This window comes from Macaca nemestrina, chromosome 5 (assembly GCF_043159975.1).
Source record: "Macaca nemestrina isolate mMacNem1 chromosome 5, mMacNem.hap1, whole genome shotgun sequence".
NCBI lineage: Eukaryota > Metazoa > Chordata > Mammalia > Primates > Cercopithecidae > Macaca > Macaca nemestrina.
Genome location: NC_092129.1, coordinates 33,559,042 through 33,582,987, shown reverse-complemented (window position 1 = coordinate 33,582,987; position 23,946 = coordinate 33,559,042). Strand labels below are relative to the sequence as shown.

The window sequence follows — 23,946 nt, the reverse complement described above, 5'->3', positions numbered from 1 at the left end:
TGTACTTCTTCCTGACATCATGAAGAAGATAGTGTTTGCTTTCCTTTCTGCCATGATTGTAAGTTTCCTGAGGCCTCCCAAGCCACGCGAAACTAAGTCAATTAAACCTCTTTATGAATTACCCAGTCTTGGGCAGTTCTTTACAGCAGTGTGAGAACAGACTAATACACTTGGTATGTATTCTTCATGAATCAAGAAACAATAAAGTGATTGAAAAGACATTATGAATTAAATAATGAATAAACTCTGCAGTCAACTGTGGAATTATTAGCTAAATATTCTCCTAAGACTGGGAATTAATATTAAATACTTCTTTTAAAATTTCTGTTTGGTGATTAGCTAATATAACTGTCAGAGAGATTCCACAAACTTAATGTCTAAATTTCAGTAACTATGTAACATAGTTATCATGATTTCTATGGAGAAATAAAATCAAATACTATCTGATGGTCTTAATTAGCTTCCTTCTTCACCATGCTGGTGTCATATGCTTCACTTTTGTCTAGCATCTGGCATCTAGAAGGTTTCACTGTTTCACTACTCTTTCTATGCCTCTTTACTAACCTTTTGAGTATGGTAGTATATAAGGTAGTATATACCTCTACAGTTGGGGTAAAGGGGATCATTTCTTAAAATGAATGACTTAGCTTAATAAAAAATAAGCAAGGATAGAAACAGAATCCCAAGATTTTCTAAATCTCAGACATACATTTTTGTTCTATATTAATTATTCACTCCAATATGGAAAGTAGCATTTCTTAAAGGTGAAAGCTAATTTGAAAATTGCAGCATTATAACAATATTTAGAGATGAGAAGCCTAGGATTTTTGAAAATTGAATCTATAGATAATCTATAACATGTTTTTGTTTTGGGTTTTTTTATTGTTCCTAGATAGGGTCTCGCTCTGATGCCCAGGCTAGAGTGCAGTTGTGTGATCATGGCTCACTGCAGCCTTGACCTCCTAGGTTCAAGTAATCCTCCCACCTCAGCCTCCTGAGTAGCTGGGACCACTGACGTGTGCCACCACACACAGCTAATTTTTTCATTTTATTTTTGTAGAGGCAGGAATCTCACTATTTTGCCTAGGCTGGTCTTGAACTCCTGGCCTCAAGCCATCCTCCTGCCTTCGTCTTCCAACGTGCTGGGATTACAGCTGTGAGCCAACATGCCTAGACAGGAGGGTGTTCTGGATGGCTCAAATACCTTAGTGAGAGAGGGGAGTTGTCATTTTTTGCAAAAAAATGGATGAACCAGATTAATTTAGAAAAAGTAAAGAGGCAATCTTGTCCAAATCATGAGCTTTGAAGGTGTGGAGAACCTAGGAAGAAAACCAGCAGGGCATATTTTAAATAGCTGTTAAACTCCTAGAATCCTCCCTTAAATTTAAATATTTAATTGGAACATCCTGTTTCAGGAATCCAGGATCTTACACCTTTCTTTCATGTCCTGGTAAATTCTGTCTTTAGTTCTTTTTTCTACAGTTGAGTAGAAATTGTAACTGCCTACATCTGACAGTATCATAATGTTAACCATCTTCATATTTTTTTCAATACCTGTAAGTGGGAAGTAAGTGTTCCTTCCTAAAAGTTAGCTCTTCCTTTTCTATTTTTCATTCAGTATTTACTGTGACCATTCTAGGTGCCAGGCACTGTGCTATGCAGTAAGGATACAGTAGCAACAAAACAGACCTGGGCCCTGATCTCAAAGGTCTTTTCTTGTCCCCCTTTCTCTCAAATTCACTCATAAATAAAAATCCCTCCTTTGCTGAAGGGCCAGCTCCACTTTACTTTTTATCAGTTTCATTCTTAAAATAAGGAAAAGAATATAGGTACTGCATTTCTTGACCTCCAGATGTTTTACTAATTCTAAGTATTTCACCATTTTGCTGGCTGATAACTTCAAGCAAGAGACCATACACATCCAAGGACATGCACGCACATGAATTATCTGACATATTGTAGAGGCCTTGTGAGTGGTTTTTAAAACATATCTTTTTGCCTGAAATAGGAAGGACTTTGGTGGTATCTAAAAAGAAACAAAGAAAAATGAAAACAGATGCCAATCAAATCGCCCCATGTGAGTTATCTATATTTTATCCTTAGAATTTACATCTTAAATGGGCATTTTAATCTTATGTAGTGTAATTCTCATCCAAAAAGACCTTCCATCCAGAAAAGTTCTGACTAAGCCAAGAAATACGCATTCCTTATCCAAAGCTTAAATACTGCTCAACTCTTACTGGAATATCCTTAGAGGTGGAAAAATAAAAACTCAAGAAGCAAGATAATTTAAAGTAGCCTTACTTTCTAAGATATTTTATTTATTATCTAGCTGATATTAATAGTGATAACTCATATCTGTCCATACTGTGTTTCAGTATTTGTAGAAATTTATATCTTATACAAATATTCATTCATACTATAAAAGGATCAGGGGGAAAAAGTACACATAAAATGTTTTAAAAGGCAACACTCTTGGTCTGTCCAAAAAGAGCTGCTTCTTCATCCAATTTTTGAGTGCCTACCATATGTCACACTAGAAGCTGGAGATAAAGCAATAGAAACAATGAAAGGCAAAAAGTCCTAGCATTATATAACATACTTTACTAATTTATAACTGTTAAAGAGCTAAAGATCTTAGAAGAGGAACTAGTTGATTAAATACCCTTCTAGTTCTCTGCCATAGCAATTGCTCTTGAGGTTTATCTGAAATATGATTGGATTGGTCTTCTAACTCATTATATAACTGAAAATCATAAACAGGACAGATTCATTACATACAGGAATCCAATTTTGACCTCCTCTATGGAATTACGTTCAGAAGAGCCTGAACACAGCCATGTGTTAATTCAAAATAAAAAAATATATATTTATGTATCTCCTCAACTCTGGAGATGAAGATTCTTTTAGAACAGAATTTATATTCCAACAGTCTGGGGAGACAAACAACAAAGAAGAAAAATAAATAAACAAGGGTATTCAAGATAAACATTTATTTAATTGTTCAAAGAAATTACAACAGGGAGTTGAGTGCCTGACAGAAACTAATTTAAAGTGGTCCTCTGGAAAGGCCTCTCTAAGAGGTGACATTTGACATGAGATTGGAACACTGAGAAGGAGACAGCCATCGGGGATCTAATGGAACAATGTTATGGACAGAGGAACAGCAAGGACAAAGCCCTTGAAATGGAAAAAAAAAAAAAAAAAAAAGTCTTTACTGTTGCTGGAAAATAACAGAAAAAGAGAATAATTTGAAATCAAAGAAAAATACAAGAGCTGTCATGAATAGCCTTAAAATCTAATGAATTTAGAATTTATTCTTATAATAGAAAAGCATTGAAAGGTTTTAAGCAGAGGAAAGATCTAATCTGATTTACTATTTTCAGAGTTCACTTTGCCTATTGCATGGAAAATTGATTGTAAAATGGAAAAGAGAAAAGAAGGGAGAGCACCTGGGAGGCTGCTGAAGTTGCCTTGGCAAAAAAAGACAGTACTGTGGTCTAGAAGGCAATAAGGACAAAAAGATGTGGATATTTATGGAATAAACTCCGGTGGTATAGATGACAGACATGCTGATTATTTCAATCTGGGAGGTGAAGGAAAGAGAGAAGTTAATAGTAACTTCTAGATGTCAAATTTGATTCAAGGGGTGAATGATGGTACCATTTTCTGAGTTGGGAAAAGCTGATGGGAGAAGAGTGGAGGAAATGCAGAGTACCTATGTTCAATCCTGGCAAATGTTCTCTTTGAAGGACCTAGGAGACAACTAAGCAAAGACATCAAATAAATAGGCAGTTCTATTACCATCCATAACCAGGATATGGCAACTTAGACCAGCCTATGACCACCTCTAATCACACTAAAACTATGGCCAACAAGCCCAGTTTCTAGATCTTTTAAGTTAAAACTCCTGTTGTCCATGCTGAAAACACCACCGACTATAAAGTCTTTGAATGATGATTCCATCCTCTTCTGAATACAAAAACACTTAAGTTCATTTAATCTTTAAAAAGGCACTACTATTGTCATTCTTTTAAAGGTGAGATTATCAGGTTTAAAGAAGTTACATAATTCGCTCAACAGCACTATTTCAACAGCACTCAGCCAGCAAGGTGTGAATCTAGGACTCAAACTCTCGATGTCTAACTTCAAAAGTGCTGCGCTGCTTTGTGCCCACACCGCTGGACTTCTGATGCAGTCACAGCTCTAGCACTACAGCTCCTGTTAACCAGTAACTGGCCAATAGGATTTCCATTGCAATCCAGTTTCAAAAAGGGGACCAACTGGATGATATTCTCTACTCTGGGAGTTTACCATAAGCAGAATTATAAGATATTTGATCAACAAATAGGTAAGATACTCCCTCTTTTTGCTTATTTATTTCCTTATGTAAAGAAAAGGTATAACAACAAAACAGTCATTTTTGTAGTACTTCAGTTCCAGCTGTGGCTTTGGGGATATCCTGGGCCAATTAATGATTAAGTTAATAACTTTAACTATCCCTTTGCCATCACTTGTCATATATCCATTAATTAACCAGGAAAAGCCCTGGGCCTTGACTATTTTTGCTTTAACACTGCACACAACAACAAAGAGAAAAAAAAAAGCACACTCTTACCAATTAATAATTCTAGGAGTGCTACAAACCCTTAAATATGACTCAAAAAATTCACGCGTACCTGACACAGTTAAGAATTTATTCATTGCTATCTCCAAAGATTCTTTTAAAAAAAATGTTCACAGACTCTTCTGATATATCAGGATATAGTGCTGAATGTAAATGGTAAATATTGTTTAAATGTTAATCTTTTCATAGGAAACCTCACAAAAGAGGGAAACAAAATCACCTCTGCAGTATGTCACTAAAGGAAGCCCTTTACTTACTAATTTGTGCTCTTTCAGGGTTCAGGTCACATGCTGCCATGGGTAGGTGAATGGGCCACAAAGAAGAACCACCTAGGTCCAAATCTTGGTCTCTACTGGTTCACTGGTTGTTTGACTTTTGGAAAGTTACTTAACATTTTGTATTTCAGTTTTCTCTTCTGTTAAATGAGATTAATAGTGTCTACCTTTGATAAATTAAGGCATGAGACATGCTTACAGCAGTGCTGGCCCATAGTTAAGTATTCCATAGATGTTAACTAGTTTTATTTCACTATTTCTCACCAAGCAGATCTGAAAACTTAATACAGTCCTAAACTGTCAAGAAGGAAGGTCAGCGGATAAATTAATTTGCATTAAAGTGAATAATAACAGCACAGCAAACATTTTAGAAAAGAATAGCCTGTAAGGGCAATGTTTTATCCAAAGGAATAAATAAATAATGATAAAATTTCAGATCCTAGGTGAATGAGGAACTTTAGAATAACGTTTTCTCAGCACCACTTCTGGTAGCACCACATCAGGAACTCAACGGAGAAAATCAGTCACTAAAAGTTGAATGAAAAATATTTTATCAAAGCTTGAGAAAGAGAATAAAGAGAATTGAAAAGGTATTTTTGCAGAATTTTAAAACATACCATTATCTACATATAAAGTGTATCTATAGCTATTTACAAAAGCAATAAAGATGGGACACACCAATTAACTCTTTCTATGTTACTGGAAGTGTATGGGAGAAAAAAAAAAAAAGAGAGAGAAGAAGGGTGAAGGCATGTTATTCAACAGGACCAGGACATGGATTCCAAAGTAAACTGCTCCCTTTGTCTAACATTGAACACTTCCTAACAAAGAAATACATAAAAAGTCTGTTAAATACAAAATCTGACATATGCAAAGCCAGTCTAATTTTAAAAGATAAATTACATTAGATAAGGAGAGGGCATATTGGGCTGGAAACACATAAACCTCAAAAATTTAGTCATTTAAATTGTGATACTAAAAAGTTCTGAGCAATTTGTCCACTTAATCTGGAAATATCTTATTACCAGTCATGTTCAGACCCAGCAGTGTTTGATAAGCAAAATATCTATACATCTGAAATCAGAGCAGTATGAGGCCCTTGAAGAGTGAAAAAGTTGGTCAAAGGATGGATCCTTGAGTCTCTGGACATCTCCCAACAAATAAGAAAAAGAAACCAGATCCATCATTTGACACACATATAATGGTATTAGAAGGGCACAGAGAAAAGATTCACGTTTTAGGTTCTCAACATTACAAAACCTTTTAAATGCTTTAGAAATCACAAAACTTCAAAGGCTAGAAATAAATGAAGGAAATTCCAAATTTTGAGAAATATGATATCCAGTGCTTCTAACAATAATTCTTTCTATGAAAAGTACAAAGACCCCTCCTGATGTGAGTTCAGGAGCTCAGCAAGGAATAAAAATCTCCTCTGCTAATATTCAGAATTACCGATATTAGCATGTTTCCTTTGTACTAAGCCTTGCTCATGAGTTCACGGAGTCTCGCTCTGTCGCCCAGGCTGGAGTGCAGTGGCGCGATCTCTGCTCACGCAAGCTCCGCCTCCCGGGTTCACATCATTCTCCTGCCTCAGCCTCCCGAGTATCTGGGACTACAGGCGCCCGCCACCACGCCCAGCTAATTTTTGTATTTTTTTTTTTCTAGTAGAGACGGGGTTTCACCGTGTTAGCCAGGATGGTCTCGATCTCCTGACCTCGTGATTCCCCCGCCTTGGCCTCCCAAACTGCTGGAATTACAGGCGTGAGCCACCGGGCCCGGCCATGAGTTCACTTTTAAAATCTGTTAAGAATAACATCATAAGTCCAACTGTGGGTAAGTACACTATCTCTACTCTAGTTTGAGCAAGTGAACGGAAAGAAAGAAGGGCAGGTGATATGGAGAGATTTTGATTTCTGTATGTATGTCTGGCTGGTTTTAACCCTTCCTGCTTTTTCCACTGAAGAGTCTCTTCTGGATTTCTTCCCCCTTAAAAATAAATGGTATCACTCACCTAGACTAGACCTGAGGTAAAAACGGAAGTGGTTTTGGCTTTTTCCGATTGCAAAATTTACCTTCATATGGCTATAGATTTTGTAGAATTGGTGAAGAGGCAGGCAGTGAGGAACTTAACTATAGTCTAACCCTGTAGAGCTCAGAGGAAGATCTGCTATCCATAGGTACACAAGTGCAAAAATGCTTTCAGTAATGAGATTTAATTATTAGCTGCCTTTTCATTGTGTTGACATGTGCACTGATGGTGCAAAAGTAATAGTCGTGGGAAACACTGATGGTATATTAGCGCAAATCAAGGCAGGGGTACTAAATCATGCTAGTGGTCAGTTTACTTTTCACCACCACACACCCCCAGAAGAAAAAAACAACTAGTTTCACTGATGAATGTACCTGATAAAGTAGTAACAATGATTAAATTTATTAAATCTTTACCCTTGGGTACATCTTTTTAACATTAATTGTATACTGAAGCATGATGGTTGATTTGAGGAAAAGCATTTGTACAACTGTTTTCAGCTGCAAGCTAAACTAGCCACTTTTTTCGTGGAATACCCTATGTACTACACAAAGTACCTGACTATGGTTTTTAAGACTCAGTTGTTTGATAAACACTTTCTTAAAAATGAATAAAGTAACTGTAGTTCAAGAAAAATAACAAAATTTGTCAATAACTACATGAACTTACAAAGGAAAATAAAAATTCTGAAAAACTTGTCTCTATCACTGTGAGATTAACAGCTTCTAATATTTAGGGACTTTTCTGATGAGATCAATAGTGATAAAAAATGTGATTTAAAAAAATATTTTACAAGAAAATCTGTCAACTTGTGAGTGATCTGCATAACTAGTAAATCAGTATCTTCCAAATGATCTATGAATGATGCTATAACATCACACTTGGGTAAAATTCTTTCTAAGTGCAAGATAGATCAGTGCATTTTAATATAAAAGAGTACAAAAATATCATTGATACAGTTTCAGATACCACACTGCAGCCAATCATTTTGAAAACTACCACTTACTGAGTTTTGATATAGAATCAAATAATATTTACAGCTATCTTAAAAGGCACTGAAAGCCTCCTCTTTTTTCCAACAGCATATCTATACTTGTTGTTATATATTTCTTAATATGCTTAAACCAAAGTAATTTAAACTAAAATAACATGTAATAATTTGAATGCAGAGGCAGAAATGAGAATCCAGTTCTCTTCTATTAAACCAGACATGAAGAGTTTTATTTTGGATATAAAATTATTTGTCATAAAGCTACGTTCTTTTTGTCAATATGCAATTGTTTTATTACTTTTTTAAAAAATTAATTAGCAAACATTTTTAAATTTTCCAATTTTAATTTTAATACAATCAAATAGTAGATATACCATAAATCAAAGCTTTGATTATTTTTAAGAGGATAAAGGAATCTTGACACAAAATGTTTCAGAACCCCTGGACTATTTTTATGATAGTTTTATAGTTTCACTAAATACTTACTATTTGCTATTTGTTTGTAGGAAACTGATGTACATTTTCAGATACCACATTTTCTTCTTATGCAATAGTATGTATATGTTTACTAAACAAATAATTTGTGCCATGTTTGAAAGCTATGTGTCATGGGTCCTTGAAAACAGGAGAACTAAGTATATTAATACAAAACATTTTTAAAAACATTATTAATAAATATATGTATATTAATAATAACATTATTAATTAATAATTAATGGTTAAGAGCCACTGGGGGGAAAAAAAACAAAGAAAGGGGGTGGAGCAAACTTCATAACCAATGATGCCTAAGGCCAACTCTGTCATTTATTACAATAACAAATAGTATTAATAATGGTATTTTTATGGTCTGCCTTATTTAACCCTTATAACAACCCCATGAAATAGATTCGAACATTATATTGTTATTTTTTAGATGGAAAATTGAATTTCAGAATAGTTAAATGACTTATCCATGTTTAAGGTAATCTCTTTAGGAAGAGCTAGAGGGAAAATTTATATTCTGTAATTCCAATTACAAATCCAGTGACTTTTCTAATGTATCAGAATGAAAAAATGAATAGTTGCACATTATGTGTTAGGCAAGATTGAAACTTTGAAGGTAAAAGGGCCTATAAGAAGTGTTTTGTCTGAAATATTTTCAAAATCCAGTGTTCCCAAGTTTAGAAAAGCAGTTTTCTCTAGAGATTTGTTAGAGTGTTACATGATTTTCTGAAGTAGGTTTTTTTGGTTTTGTTTTTTGGTGGTTTAATTTAATAGTAGATTTAACACAAAATGGACACACTAAAAATTTAATACACAAGTAGACACACTAAAAATCCTCCCTATCCAGAGTTGTATTAAATAATGTATTCCAAGAATTTTTTTTCACTGTAGTAATTAGGGAGAGTCCGAATAAAGACAATCTATATTGAGAGCTTTTCTGGAATCCAATAGACTTTTCACTGAAGGCCATGCTGAAATTAACTTACATTGTGTGTCAAACATGTCAAATTGTCATCTCTACCCAAGCAGGTGTCAAGAAAAACATATACTTCATAGACTAAGAATAATAACTAACCTTTATGAAATGCTTACTATATGCCATATATTTATCTAAAGATATTATATGTATTAAAGAAGTTTTTAAAAAATAGTTTATCAACAAAATAAATACATAGTTAACAATGAGATTCCTAGAAAAAATGTTTATTGTATCACATTTTAAGTATGAATAACTACAAATTAGTGCAAAAATTTCCATCATGTTGCCTGTTTTAAATCACTTCTCACACAGAGCTACTAACGTAGCTGTTGGCTAATTATAGGAACTTGTGTTTCTTCTTATCTCTGTTACTGACTTGCTGTGTAACCTCGACAGAATTATTCAATCTCTTGGCAATGAGATAAATAGTTTGCCATCTATAGTCTCTTAGGTTCTACTCAAAGAAATTTTTAGAATATTTTGCTGTTTTTAAGCAAAAACGCTATGTTATATGCAAAGCAAATATCATTTTTTTAGTTTTATGCTCATAAAATAAATAAGAAAAGAGCTAGCATTTACTGATTATCTGGCAAGCATTTTCACATTTATTATCTAACCTAAACCTATTTTACAAATAGAAGATTTAACTCTGTTGATTCAGGCTTTTGATCTGAGTAAAGTGGTGACTTGGCTATGAATCCAATTCTAGCTTTCTCCCAAGTCCATACATTTTCTATGATTCAAAGTTACCTCCAAAGCAGAGTACTGTATGTGGAAACTGAAGGTATAAAGAGGTATGTATTAATAAGAGTTTTTATTGTAGGCTAAGCTATAAAGTTGAGAATAAAAAAATACTGCAGCACAAATTCTAATTAGAACAGAATTCAAACACTTGTGTTTTCAAGTATATACGCAAATTCCTTCCTTCACAAACACCCTCAACTGAATTTGGTATACCACATGATATTGGAGAAGAGTGTTTCTTTCAGCCAGAGAATATCATGTTAGGTTGTCAGGTTTAATTCCTTTTTTGAGGCATTTTGAAAATGAACATTTATTGAGGCTATACTAGATGTTTCATGTTTTATATTCAGTGTTTTACATATACACCATGACAAACCAATGAGACAAGGTAGCTCACTGAAATGACAATTGCACTGCTTCATGTTCTCTTTCAAACTTTCAGCTTCATCCAGTAATTGAAAATTGCATAGAAGGCAATAAGCCAGGAAATTGTGTCAACTAGAATACGTAGGCATTTGAAAAACTATATTTGATGCAGCAAACTCTACTAACTCTATTTCTTCTATAGAATAGGACCTTCTAAGTTACAAGTCACTCGAAAGGGATTACACCTTGGAATTTTAACAGTATAGCTACTGGATGGAATATTATAATTGTCTCATTTATAATTTATTCTTTGGTCCATAATCCTTTGTCAGGGCAATGAGACTTTTCTAGAAATTCAATTTTTAGATTTTCTTATTCAAAGATTTTGATAAACAAAATCTAATACCTTAAGAAAACAAAAATCAAACAGACAACATACTAAATATACAGATTAGGTCCTGTGAGTGCTAGGCTGTAAATGGTACATGTGTACTGGTGCTGCAATTACATACATACACAAACACACCCTCTCAAAACCTGGGAGATTAGAAAAACTTTGCCTTAACTGAGTTCAACTTCAAATGAAAGTCTTTGAATGTTTTTATGAAGATGCCAAGGCTTTTCATCTTTTCAGAAGGACTTTTGAGATTAACCTTGCTCTGATTCTTAGGTATATCTGTTTGGTTCTTGTTCTTTTCATTCACTGACATTTACACATTGACTATTTTTAAAGATGTCATTATACAGTATAATAAATACCATTGTATTTCTAGCTTGCTGCAGTAACTTCTGTAAAGTGACTTCAGAAAAGCCAATAAAGAATCATTAATATTTTCTTATAGCCTAGTGTCCAGTAATCAAAGTTCTAAGAATGTAAAGACTAAAATGTGATGAATGCATTTGAATTAATGCATAGTTTTAAGTAATACACATGTGTGTATATGTCTACATAGTAATAAGCAGCGTGTGTGCGTGTGTGTGTGTGTGTATATATTTAAATGAAAAAAAATCTTCAAGACTAAACATTTTATTTTTTGTTCTTCCATAATACCAAATGAATCTCTGATTATGATAGACTAACATAACTCAGAAATGGATATATATTTTTTTTCCTCAGGGTGTTTTATAAAAGATAAATATATAAAAGTCCAATTTCTAACTCTAAAACAAGCATTGGAATTTTTATTTGTCCTTGACAAGTTGCTGGGCATATTTTCCTTCTACAAAATGAGGATAATTATATTAATCTACTGAACAGCTCTGCTACGTAAGTAAATGTGTTAATGCTCACAATGCAACTACATATTATTATACCAATCGAAACCATCTAACACTCAGGACACAGCTAAATGAAGAGCCCTGGGAAGGTACACAGTTCGGGGGTCAGTTGAGTGGACTACACATGCAGAGACATACTTAACATTGCACAAGGTACATTTCCTAAGTGTCAGGCACTAAACAGCTCCTGAGATTTTCATCATCAGCAATTTGCATAGATTAACTTGTTATTTGAACTAGATTAGGCATGTCACAGAGGATGATATTATGAATAATAACCCATTAATAGGCAATCTTCAATGATATTGTCATGTGTCCAAATAAAAGCCAAATAGCATAAAGTTCCCATATTAAGATCCACACTCAAGATTACTTAGGAGAAAAACATTTTTAAACCCATATTATACATCTTTGACAAGCAAATGTCTTTAGCTTTAACTCACCCTGAAAGTATGTCCCAAATTATCTTTAGATAGTAATTACCTGTGGCTTTTAACAAGGAAAATTTAAGTAACGTTTTGCCTTACTATCTTCCTGAATGTTACATTTGTTAGAATTTTAATTACCATATTTTATTCACAGGAAGAACACTAAAGGAAAAGGAAAATAAAGGGAGGAAGGAAGAAAGGAAGGGAGAAAGAGAAGGGAGAGAGAGGGAAAAGCTATCCAATTTTTTCACCTTTTTGTTCTAAATGACAGAATTAAATTAGGCCAAAATTGCATACTATAGTCCAAAAGGTTATTGTTAAAACTTACAGCGATTCTTAAAACAGTCACAAAAATGGAAACGGAGCATAGAATAAGTTTCTGAATGTAAAAGAGATAGCATTTCAAAGTTCATATCATAAAATACGTCATCAGAGCAATACATCACTATGTCATTTTCAACAATTGTGTCCGAACTTTACTGTTTGATATTGAAATAGAAAATAAAAAAGGGAACTCCAAAGTTCCTGTATGTCCATGTGGAATTGTGAATAATTCATTTTTGTTTTAAAGTGCATACTATTTAAAATTACCTTTTAAAATCTATGTCATATTTCTAAGTACACTGGAGCAAAATTTTTAAAAGCTGCGGAAGTTCCCGGCACACAAGTTGTTTTTGAGGTACTGATATATTTTGAATAATGGAATAGCACTGAGTTGCCAAAGGGAAGAAAAGAAGTGTTACAAAGACGCACCTGAGCTTCACCATGATAAGATAAGATAGGATGATTGAAGTGGAATGCTCTTGAATGTAGAATCATTTAAATGTGTTGTATCAGTGGGATGTTTGGGACAAGAGATGAATCTAAAATAATTCTATGCTTGGACTGTTGGTCTAGTCCCATGGATTAGTGCGTGTTAGAGAGAGAGAAAAAAAACATAACAGTGATTTTATTCATTTATTTAACTCTGTTAAAACTCACCAATGCCTCCCTGTCTCACTCAGACTAAAAGGCAAAATCTTTACAATTAAGGTCAACAATGCTATGTGTTCCAGTTTCCCGTTTCTCCTCTGAGCCTTCTCGCCGTGCTCCGAGCTTAGATCCTCAGAGGCCTGCTCCCTGTACAGAGGGTACTTTTCTCCCGATAACTGCACGAATCACTCCCACGTCACCTTCAAGTGTTTGCCCAAGTGAGATCCTCTCAAAGTGGTCAACTTTTACCAACTATTTAAAATAGTCATCAACCTCCCTCCATTCCTAGAACTCCTGACTGTCCTTACCCCGCTGTATTTGTTTGTCCAGGGCATTTATCATCAACTACATTCTATACAATATAGGTGTTCTTATGTTACTTCATTATATATTCATCATAGTCCTGTCTCCTCATCTCCATCCCAACTAAATATTAGTTCCACAAGAGCAGGAATTTTTTTGTCTGTTTTACTCAGTGTAAACATTCATTCATTTACCACATTCTAATGCATATAGGCCCAACCCCACCAATTTCCTTCACAAATTCTGACCTCTAAATTCAGTCTTAACAATGGGGAAAGCCTAGAATTAGTTTTATTTCTATCTGCTTGACATATACTAAGCCTGGAAAATCTACTTGTATCTTTCTCTAAACTCTATCTTGTTTTCTCATTCACTGCAACTGAGCTTCTGCCTAAATTCCTGTTTAGCTCTCGAGTTTCAAGTTGCAACTATAAACAAATCCTAAACCCGAATCTTCTAGATTAGAAGTTAAACCACTTGTGCAACCACTTACAATAATTATTTACAATAATTTCTTCCTGATCTTTTTCACATGGTTTCTAGATGCTAAATAAGGCCCTACTGCAAACTGGACAGATGATAAGTTGCAACTCTTTAAATTTTTGTTTTGTTTTGTTTTTTTTGAGATAGAGTCTCCCTCTGTTGCCCAGGCTGGAGTGCAGTGACACGATCTTGGCTCACTGCAACCTCTGTCTCCAGAGTTCAAGTGATTCTCCTGCCTCCGCCTCCTGAGTAGCTGGGATTACAGGCACATGCCACCACGCCCAGCTAATTTTTGTATTTTTAGTACAGACAAGGTTTCTGCTATGTTGGTTCAGATGGTCTTGAACTCCTGACCTCAGGTGATCCACCCACCTGGCCTCCCAAAGTGCTGCGATTACAGGAGTGAGCCACCTTGCCCAGCCCCCAGCATCTCTTGATATAGATTCAGTTCATTAGTTTGCATGAAATCCTAGGGCAGAAAAATCTTAAGATAGACCAGAAATCTGTATACGTTAATATGTGAAATATAACGTAATATAAAATTTATATTAATTTTATTAATTCTATCACATCTATAATATTTAGTGTTGAATGTATTCATATGAATATTTTGAATATGTTGAGATGCCATGCATTTTATCTGTTATGAATCATTTTTACTAAATGATTAGGTCAGTATATGGCAAACAAGCCAAAAAATTACATATGCAGCAAAGAAAAACATTTAAAAAATTAATTCCAGGTTTATGGCCACTATAAGTCCCCTGAAAACTTCTCAGGTAATTTCTAAAGTATTCTTGTGTGTTATAACACAAGATGTTTTAGAACTGTGCAATTGACGGCGATGTGGAAATTCCATGCTAAATATGTAAGTATTCTTGCCAAAAATGTGTGAGGATTGTCTCAAACATGTTTTTATTTTAAATCCCAGAAGGGATTTAAAAGCACATTTTTATATATTTAACATTTTCTTGACATTTTAAGAATTCAGAAATTTAAATACAGGTATGCACTCTAAAAACAATAGACTACAATATTAGAATCTTAGAATTGAAAAATGGCTAGACAGTTGATGGATCTTAACTTCCTCTCAGTAGAGGTATTCCCTCATAAAGCAGCCCTCACTAGTTGTACATCTGATCACTGCATGGTCATTTCCAGAAGCAAGTTGGTCAAATACAATCCAGCTATTTCTGAACAGCTCAAAATGGTGTGGGGAGAGAGTGAGGAGAGTAGCTGTTTTCTCCATATTATAAAATTCAAACCTGGTGGTTTGTCATGTTCTTCTATGAATCCACGTTCAGCCTTTAGAATAGTCTCTCTTTAACATAACGACTCTTCGGAAAATTTGAGGACATTTCTTATGATTGCCTTCCCTAAATCTTTCCTTGTTCAGATGGAAAGGTTTTACTTGGGACATTCGTCTTCTGAAAATCTCAGACTCTTAACCATTCTGCTCTCCCCTCTCTGAATCTACACCCATTTGTCAATGAAATACCCAAATGTGTGTTAACCAACAGACCTATGTGCTTCTATGAGTTTTGTATAAAAGTGAGCTAACCTTTTTTGTCACTATATTATACTATATGTTCATATTGAACTTGCTGTAATTCAGAGTGGCCTTTCTCTTCCTGTCTTCATATTCATTCCTAAATATATAAAGGATATAACTAATTTCCAGAAGAACACAAATGGAGTTTTTTTAACATGTGGATATGAATAATAAAAGCAACTTCATGTAGGTGCCATTCATGGTCCAGGCTCTAGAGACCTTTAAAATTTTTGAACTTGTTAGTAACCTGCTTAGCCACCTGTATCAATTTTGGACCACCCGCAGTTCTGATAAGCTTGGATTTTACATTTGCCATCAAGCCATTACCAAGATAGTTGAACATAAGAAAACCACTGTGGGACTGCTAGAGACTTCTTTCCACATTGATCGTAACCCACTATGCAATATTCTTTGGAAACTATTTTTCAATCAGTTGCAATTTACCTAACGTTATGCTTCCATTTCCACATATTATTCACAAGAATATCACAAAAAATTTTAGACGCTGACTTGCTGAAATGCAGAATCATTTTGATTACATCATTCTCCTATTTCGTCAATTTTAAATATAGCTAAAGAATTTCCTTGGACTATCATTCTTGCTGAATCAATGCTATTCATACTACAATAGAGTATGCTACACAAACCACAGAAGATTTCAAAGAAAAAGTAAAAAACAAACAAAAAGTCTGGTTATGTTTCTAACTCAATTACAACATCTCAAAATGGTTGATTCATGTCAAAAATTCTTAATAAATTGGCATCGAATTATAAGGAAAAATAGAACTTCTACACAATTAGCGCTTCCCTAGAAAGGTCAGTGCTGGTATAATCAAAAACAGAAAAGTTTATCTCAGCCAGGCAACCCCTTCTTCAGTCATACTCATATCCCATGATTTTCACAGAGGGCTTGCTTCAATAGAACAACACTGAAAAGAAAACATGGCCTAAAAAATTAATGGAAAGAAACCTTGGAACCATAAAAAAGAAAATTCAGCACAAACAATACCAGAAGTGTTTTAGTTGTTGAAAATGAAGTTATCTTATGTAAACTTAAATTACTACTACTGCAAGCCTATGTTCTAAATTTGTCCTTTGAGAATAATAATATCTGAAGGCGAATAAAGATCATGTACATAAGGCATTTTTAAATCATAAATCACTATCCAATTTTAAAGTTCCATGAATTTTACATACTTTTAACATTAACAGGTTTAAATCATTTATCCTTGAGCCAACCTCCAAATATATTGTAAATGGTCTATGACAAAGACAATAATGGATACTAGAATGCAGATTATAGCAGTCTATAGTAGATTGTATGTTGTAGTTATTTTGAATAAAATTCCTTATTGTATGTAGCATTTAAGTGGTATCTTGACAGAATGGTAGTATAAACCCTTCCTCTGGAATTCACTTCATCTTGTACCTGGGTCATAGAAATCAGAGTTGATATTACCTTATTTGAAAAGAGAGTAAATAAGAAGGGAGACGGAAAAAGAGAAATCCTATGCGTGCTCAGGATAATTCTCAGCAACAATTCACTTGATCCCTACACTGCATGCTTTGCGTTTCTACCCCATTCCAAGTGGACATAAGGATCGGTGCCCCTGGCCCCTCATTTCTCCCAGCTACCTAATATTATTAAAGTATTATGTCTTATTTAAACACATCTTGTAATTGAGCAAAGTTGAATAGTTGAAAGTAGCATTTTAAAAAATCAGTGGCCAGAGATACTCTCAAAATCACTCTCATAAATTCTATTCATTAAGTCACATTGGCCCCATTTTACCTCTCAGAGAAGCAAAAGCAAAAATAGAAGAAAAAAAGTTATATAGTGAATGCAAGGCCGTTTTTATTCCAAGAATTTTAATCAGGGAGTTATTATTATAGAAGGAGCCTGGGATATCTCTTTACTCCTTAAAAAAATAGTACTGCTAAAAATGCAAGATTATAAGAACAAATATCAGAACTATTGACTTAGCTAGAAGTTAACTGGAAGAAGGATAAGTATACTTCAAAACTTTAGCAGATTCAGCCTCATTAAAACTTTTAAAAGCTTCTAACCTCCAGATTTTGTACTCTTAGGTTAAACATTTTGATATTTAAAACAGAATAATAAATATTTCTTAACTTTTTTTACTTTGATACAGGTTTTCCAACTTAAAGAATTGTTTGCTGAAATACTGTGTTACAAAGCATGTTTTAGAATGCTGCACATGTACTTCCTGTAAAATTCATGATAATAAAATAACTCTTCAAAGACTCCCAAAAGTTTCAGAAATGAGAGAGATATATACATAAATACTAAGAGGCTCTGAGGAGAATAAGTTATTTAAGTTACATTAAATACAGCCATCTTCCAAAGTCCCCCAAATTGAATATCTCGTCACTGTGGCCTTAAAGTACACATGACATAGAAGTCTCCTCTGTGTTTAAACAAAAGGAGAAATTTTCCGATTTCACAGCAATAAAATAGGATATGAAGATAAGATGTGGGCTTGAAAAAGGTGAGGCTGGAGGCGCCATTGCCATGAAAGAAAAAAAAACACATAACCTCTTTAGAAATCCTGTTTTAAAAGTTGAAAACAAAGTTCTGTAAAATTTATACATATATGTGTGTGTGTATATATATATGTGTGTGTGTGTGTGTGTGTGTGTGTGTGTGTGTAATTGTTTTATTAGATGCATCAGCTACCCTCCATATGAACCACACAGCTTGGGAAACCTTTCTCTGCAGGACAGAATCAGATTTGAAGAAATTCTTTTTTTTTCCAATTGGAAAAAGTTTTTCTCTTGGAAAGATTTCAGCAATCAATTTACAGGATGTATCGTGATAGCAAGATCCCTTCGAAAAGAACGAACAATGAAAAGCACTACCCGTTCCCTTTGCAGGACTTAGGTAATTCCCCCTACACTACTCTCTCAGGGCATTGAACTTGAACTTGCTTCAAGTTCCTCTTGCCCCAAAGCGCACTCTCTGACGGCGAAGCAAGACGGCGGTCCCCAGACAGCAACTCTCGAAAGAATGGAAGAAGTGAGGGGTCTCCGTCCCGGCAAAGGATGCAACCCAAGCCCGTGCCTCAACTGTACCTCTTTGCTGATGTGCCTGTGGCCGCCGCTGCTGCTGCGGCCGCTGCGCCTGACCGCCCCTGAGGCCCCCGGAGAGCAGCAGGAGGAGGAGGACCTCGGCGGCTCCCGGCATCGTAGTGGCCCCGACCGGATCCACTTCTCAGGAGCCAGAGAAGTCGCTGCCGCCCAGTCCCCTGACCCTGGCTTGTGAGCTGAGCGAGCAGCAGCTGCTGGGGAAGAGGAGGAGACAGCCCCCTCTGGCTTTGGCCGGGCCGCCGCCTGAGGGTGGGGGAGAGAGAGGACACTCCTCCACTCTCGCCTTCCCCGGGCACGCGGCCCCAGGACGGCCCTCTATTAAAGGATCCTCCTTTCCTAGACGGCTCCTTCCCTCTGAGACCGGATCATTCCTAGCTTGACCTGGTATCTGAACTTCTTTTAAATTAAAGAAAGTAATTGACATGAAAGCACTTTGAAATCTGTAAAATCCCTACACATGGAAAACATTATTTCTGGGAAATGCAAACAGCCAGGAACTTTTACCTCTTGAGAAAGGCCTGGCAAAACTGTGCACAGCCACTGGGTACCTAGAAGATCCAAGACGTGCCCAAGGTCAGGGTGTCTGAGAAGTTGCTAGTCGAGGGAAGGTGCCTCTGGGGACACTGCAGGCCGGGGAACTTACTGCTAGGTAGGCTGCTGGGAGGACAGTAAAGGGAGTGCAAGAAAAAACAACCCCCCTCCCCCCCCTCCCCCCAGCGTCTCTGAAATGTTCCTGACCGAAGTAATGGTTACAATGAAGGCTTTCAGTTCAGTTAGGAGACATTTACTTAAAGGTAAAGACCTTTGCAATGGTTTCCTTCCAGACTCACAATTTCATCTCTACCAGTCCTGGTTTCTCCTCTTTAACTTAGCAGAACTACTGCCATGCCTAGTTTTTGTTGTTGTTTGTTCGTTTGTGTTTTACGGCCTAAGTCAGTGGTTCTCGTAAGGTTTGAAACAACTCCTTAATGGATTTTGTGAATTGCAGAAGGATGTCTTTTGGTTTACTCCGGGAACGGCGGTTACTGCAGGCCTTAGTATACTGTGGGGTCAGGGTGCGAGCTGTCCCTCAGTGGTCAGGACAATCCTACAACATATTTTGTCCTTGGACTTCTGAATGGGTCACTGGTCATTCATGTAATAAGTAAACAAACAAACAAAACAACAAAACCTTGCATTATATTTGAAACCTAATTTAAGTTTGTTTCCACATCAAAATTTTTTATGTTGTTTTTGTTTTCTAGGATACATCTACTATATAAATTGAGAAGATAATTTACTTTGCGTTTTTTGACTTTTTTTTGATGTGCTTTCGGAGAAGCACATCACTGATGACAAGCTTGCCCATGGTATTTGAGTCACCAGCACAATATCAACACCCCATCGATTATATTGGGGTCATCTAAGAATAGGTGCAAACTTCTATTTTATTTTGTCTCCTAAGGTAGTTTTACCCAAGAATTTATATACTGAAACACATATTGTCTTTTACAAATAGTTTTCTCTTTTTTATTTTATCATTAAGATGTTGTATTGATTTATTTAAATACTATATTAAAGTTGAATTTTCTTTCAGTAAAATTAAGAGAGTATTGCTTCCAAGAGAACTGATCACTAGCCAAAGCCCATTCTTTAATATTATTCATGTTTTTTTAATTCTGTTAATATTATACCAGAAAGCTTTATAATCCTTTTACCTTACTGTGGAAATTTTCAAAATGTAGTCTGGCCCATGTCTGCACACTCACACATTATTTATTATTAATTATTGTTATAATAAACAATAATAAAACTTCTATTTGAGTGTTTATTATAATTGAAACACCAGTGTTTTTAATTTGGTCTAATTTTGCCTAAAATTGTTTTTCAGGTACATCTAATAACAAAGAGGCACCCTAAATTAACCTTCTAAACCTATTGCTAGGCTCAGAATGATTATATTTACTCAACAATATTATGACCTCAACTGAAATGAATAAAAAGGAAAATCAGAATGATGCAGCTGCTAACTCTAATTATAGAATGAAAATATACCATGTTCCCTCTATCCCCTTCCTCTTTACATTTTCCCAGGATTTTATAATCAATATTTGTACCTGCTTTTCTGCAGTCACTCCAGTTGCCTGAGCTCCTATTTTACATGAAAATGCCTTGAGAATAAGACTATGATCTCCACTGTCAACTCTGCTTGTTTGATTCAGCACATAGAAAAAATTCTTAAATATTTAACCCAAATTAAAATGAACCAGTATATTTAGAGTTATATTTTTTTCAAATAACAAAAAAGGTACAACGTACACACAATAAATATGCTCGTTTGGAACATTTTTTAAATGTAAATACTCATCTGACAAAGTATGCAATATATAATCTATTTCTATAATCTCAAAAAGTTTTCTTTCTGATCTTTTGCAATAAATCCCCAAACCTCCATTCCCAGAAAAAGACAACTGCTGATCTAATTTTGTCACCATAGATTATAACTATTCTCATATTTCATGTAAATACAGTAATAAAATAGTAATCTTTTGTGTCTGGCTTCTTCCACTTTGCAACATGTTATGGAGGTATAGTCATGCTGCTTATATCAGTAGTACATTCCTTTTCATTGCTGAATAATATTCTATCTCATTCTAATAGTATCTATCATTCTACATTATGTGGATATATCACAATTTTTTAATACATTCAACTATTAAAGTACATTTGGGTTGTTCTAGTTTGGGGCTATGAAGAATAAAATTGCTGTGATTATTTAAACACAGTGTTTACATGGACATGTTTATATTTCCCTATTCCTATCAGTTCTTAGGAGTTATATTATCAGGTATGTAATTAGCACTCTACAAAACTGTGGAACTGTTTTCCAATGTTGTTGTATAATTTTACATTCCTCCCACAGCAACATATAGGAGTTCCAGATGCTCTATGGCTTTATTAACATCTAATAGTGTTACATTTTAGCCACTCTAGTGCTTGTGTGGTGATATCTCAATGGCATTGTCATTTGCACTTCTTTGATGATGCTGAACATATTTTCATGTGCTTAGTGATCATTTGTATATCTTCTTTTGTGAAATTCTTCTTCAAATATTTGCTCATTTTGCTTTGTTTGCCTGATTATTAATAAGATTTAAATACATATTCTAGAGAAAAGACCTTGTCAAGTACATTTACTATAATATGTATTGTTCTCAATTTGTGACTTGACTTTCCATTTTGAGTGCTTTCAGAGAGCAGAAGTGTTTAATTCTGATTGAATACAATTAAATCATTCATTTGTGCTTAATATTTTTGTCCCTTTCAGAAATCATTGTTTGCACCAAAGTTGTGGACATTATCTTCTTTATTTTTTTCCTAGAGATTTTATAGTCTTAGTTTCTACAGTTGGGTCTATAATTTATTTCCAGCAAATTTTGGTGTTTGCTTTGAAGTAAAGGCTTAGGTAAGGGCTTTCTTTTTCCATGCAGATATCCATTCACTTCAGCATCATTTGTTGAGAAAGATATAATTTCCTCATCTAATTATCTTAGATCTTTTTTCAAAAGTCAATTGACCATGTGTGGGTCTATTTTTGGACTCTCTTTTCATTGACATATATATATCCATCCTTATTCCACTATCACAGTCTCTATTACTGTAGCTTTATAGTGAGTCTCAAAGTTAGGTAATGTTAATCCTACAATGTTGTTTTACAAAATCAAATTATCTTTACTATTTTAGGTTTTTCACATGTTATATAATATTTAGGTAAAAATTTATTTATTGGTAAAGTTGAATATTTTATTTTTTAATTTTAATAGACTATTGTTTAGAGCTATTTTAGATTCACAACAAAATTGAGCAGAAGGTACAGAGATTTCCCATATACCCTCTGACCCAACACATGCATAGCCTCCCCCTTTATCAACATGTCCCATCAGCGTGATATATTTGTCACAACTGAAAACCTACATTGACATATCATTATCACTCAGACTTCATAGTTTACATCAGGGTTTAATGTAATTTACAATTACTTAAATTTATAATGACATGTATCCAACATTCCACTATCATATAGAGTAATTTGACTGACCTAAGATTCCTCTGTGCTCCACCTATTCATGCCTCCTCCCTGTTCCCACCTCCAAACTCTGGCAACCACTGATCTTTTTACTGTCCCCTTAGTTTTACCTTTTCCAAAAGCTCATATATTTGGAATCATACAATATATAGCCTTTCACATTAGTTTCTTTCACTTAGTAATATGCATTTAAGTTTTCTCTTTTCATGGCTTGATAGCTCATTTCTTTTTAGCACTGAAAAAAATATTTCATTATCTTGAAGTACCACAGTTTACTCTTCCATTCATCTACTGAAAAACACCTTGGTTGGTTCCAAGTTTTGACAATTATGGATACAAGTGCTATCACCATCTGTTTGAAGGTTTTTGTGTGGACCCAAGTTTCCAATTCCTTTGGGTAAATACCCAGGAGTACAATTGCCTGGATCATATGGTAAGAATATGTTTAGCTTTCTTAAGTCCACATAATTTAAAAAATCAGTTTATCAATTTTTACCCAAAGAAAGGAGAATAGGGAACATGATTATAATGAGGTTGGACCTATAGGTAAATTGTGGGATAATTGATATCTTAGCAATATTTAGACTACCATTCACGAATATAGCCTGTCTTCATTTATTTACATCTTTAACATTCTAAGCAGTGCCTTATAGTTTTCAATGTACATGTCCTTTAGGTTTTTTTCCTTTTTTTTTTTTTCTCTTTTGTGACAGAGTCTCACTCTGTCACCCAGGCTGCAGTGCAGTGGTGCAATCTCAGCTCACTCCAACTTCTGTCTCCTGGGTTCAAGCTATCCTCTCGCCTCAGCCTCCCAAGTAGCTGGGATTACAAATGTGTGCCACTAAGCCCAGCTAATTTTTGTATTTTTAGTAGAGACTAAAAATACCAGCATGTTGGCCAGGCTGGTCTTCAACTTCTAACCTCAAGTGATCCACCCACATCAGTCTCCCAAAGTGCTGAGATTACGGACGTGAGCCACCGCGCTTCTTCTTGAGACAGAGTCTCACTATATGACCCAGACTGTAGTGCAGTGGCACAGTCATGGCTCACTGCAGTATCAACCTCTTGGGCTCAATCAACCCTCCCACTTCAGCCTTCTGAGAATATGGAACTATAGGCATATATCACCTCACCCACACCCAGCTAATCAAAAATTTTTTCTTTTTTTTTTTTTTGTAGAGATAGGGTCTTACTATGCTGCCAAGGCCAGTCTCGAACTCCTGGGCTCAAGCAATCCTCCCAACTTGGCTTCCCATTCATGT

At 35.0% G+C, this 23,946-nt stretch overlaps 1 protein-coding gene across 7 annotated transcripts in view; it reads right to left on the bottom strand.

The window, feature by feature from the left end:
- The window catches only part of LOC105465590 (laminin subunit alpha 2), a 628,094-nt gene extending 609,283 nt beyond the window's left edge, over positions 1 to 18,811 (bottom strand). For 3 of the 7 annotated variants that reach the window (XM_071096438.1, XM_071096439.1, XM_071096441.1), the window contains exon 1: positions 18,604 to 18,811. In XM_071096438.1, the coding sequence (XP_070952539.1) occupies positions 18,604 to 18,715 (112 nt within the window). In that variant the 5' untranslated portion in view covers positions 18,716 to 18,811. The remainder of the gene's footprint in view (positions 1 to 18,603) is intronic. The other 4 variants (XM_071096442.1, XM_071096443.1, XM_071096444.1 and 1 more) reach the window with 2 other exon arrangements.
- Positions 18,812 to 23,946: the final 5,135 nt, after the last annotated feature.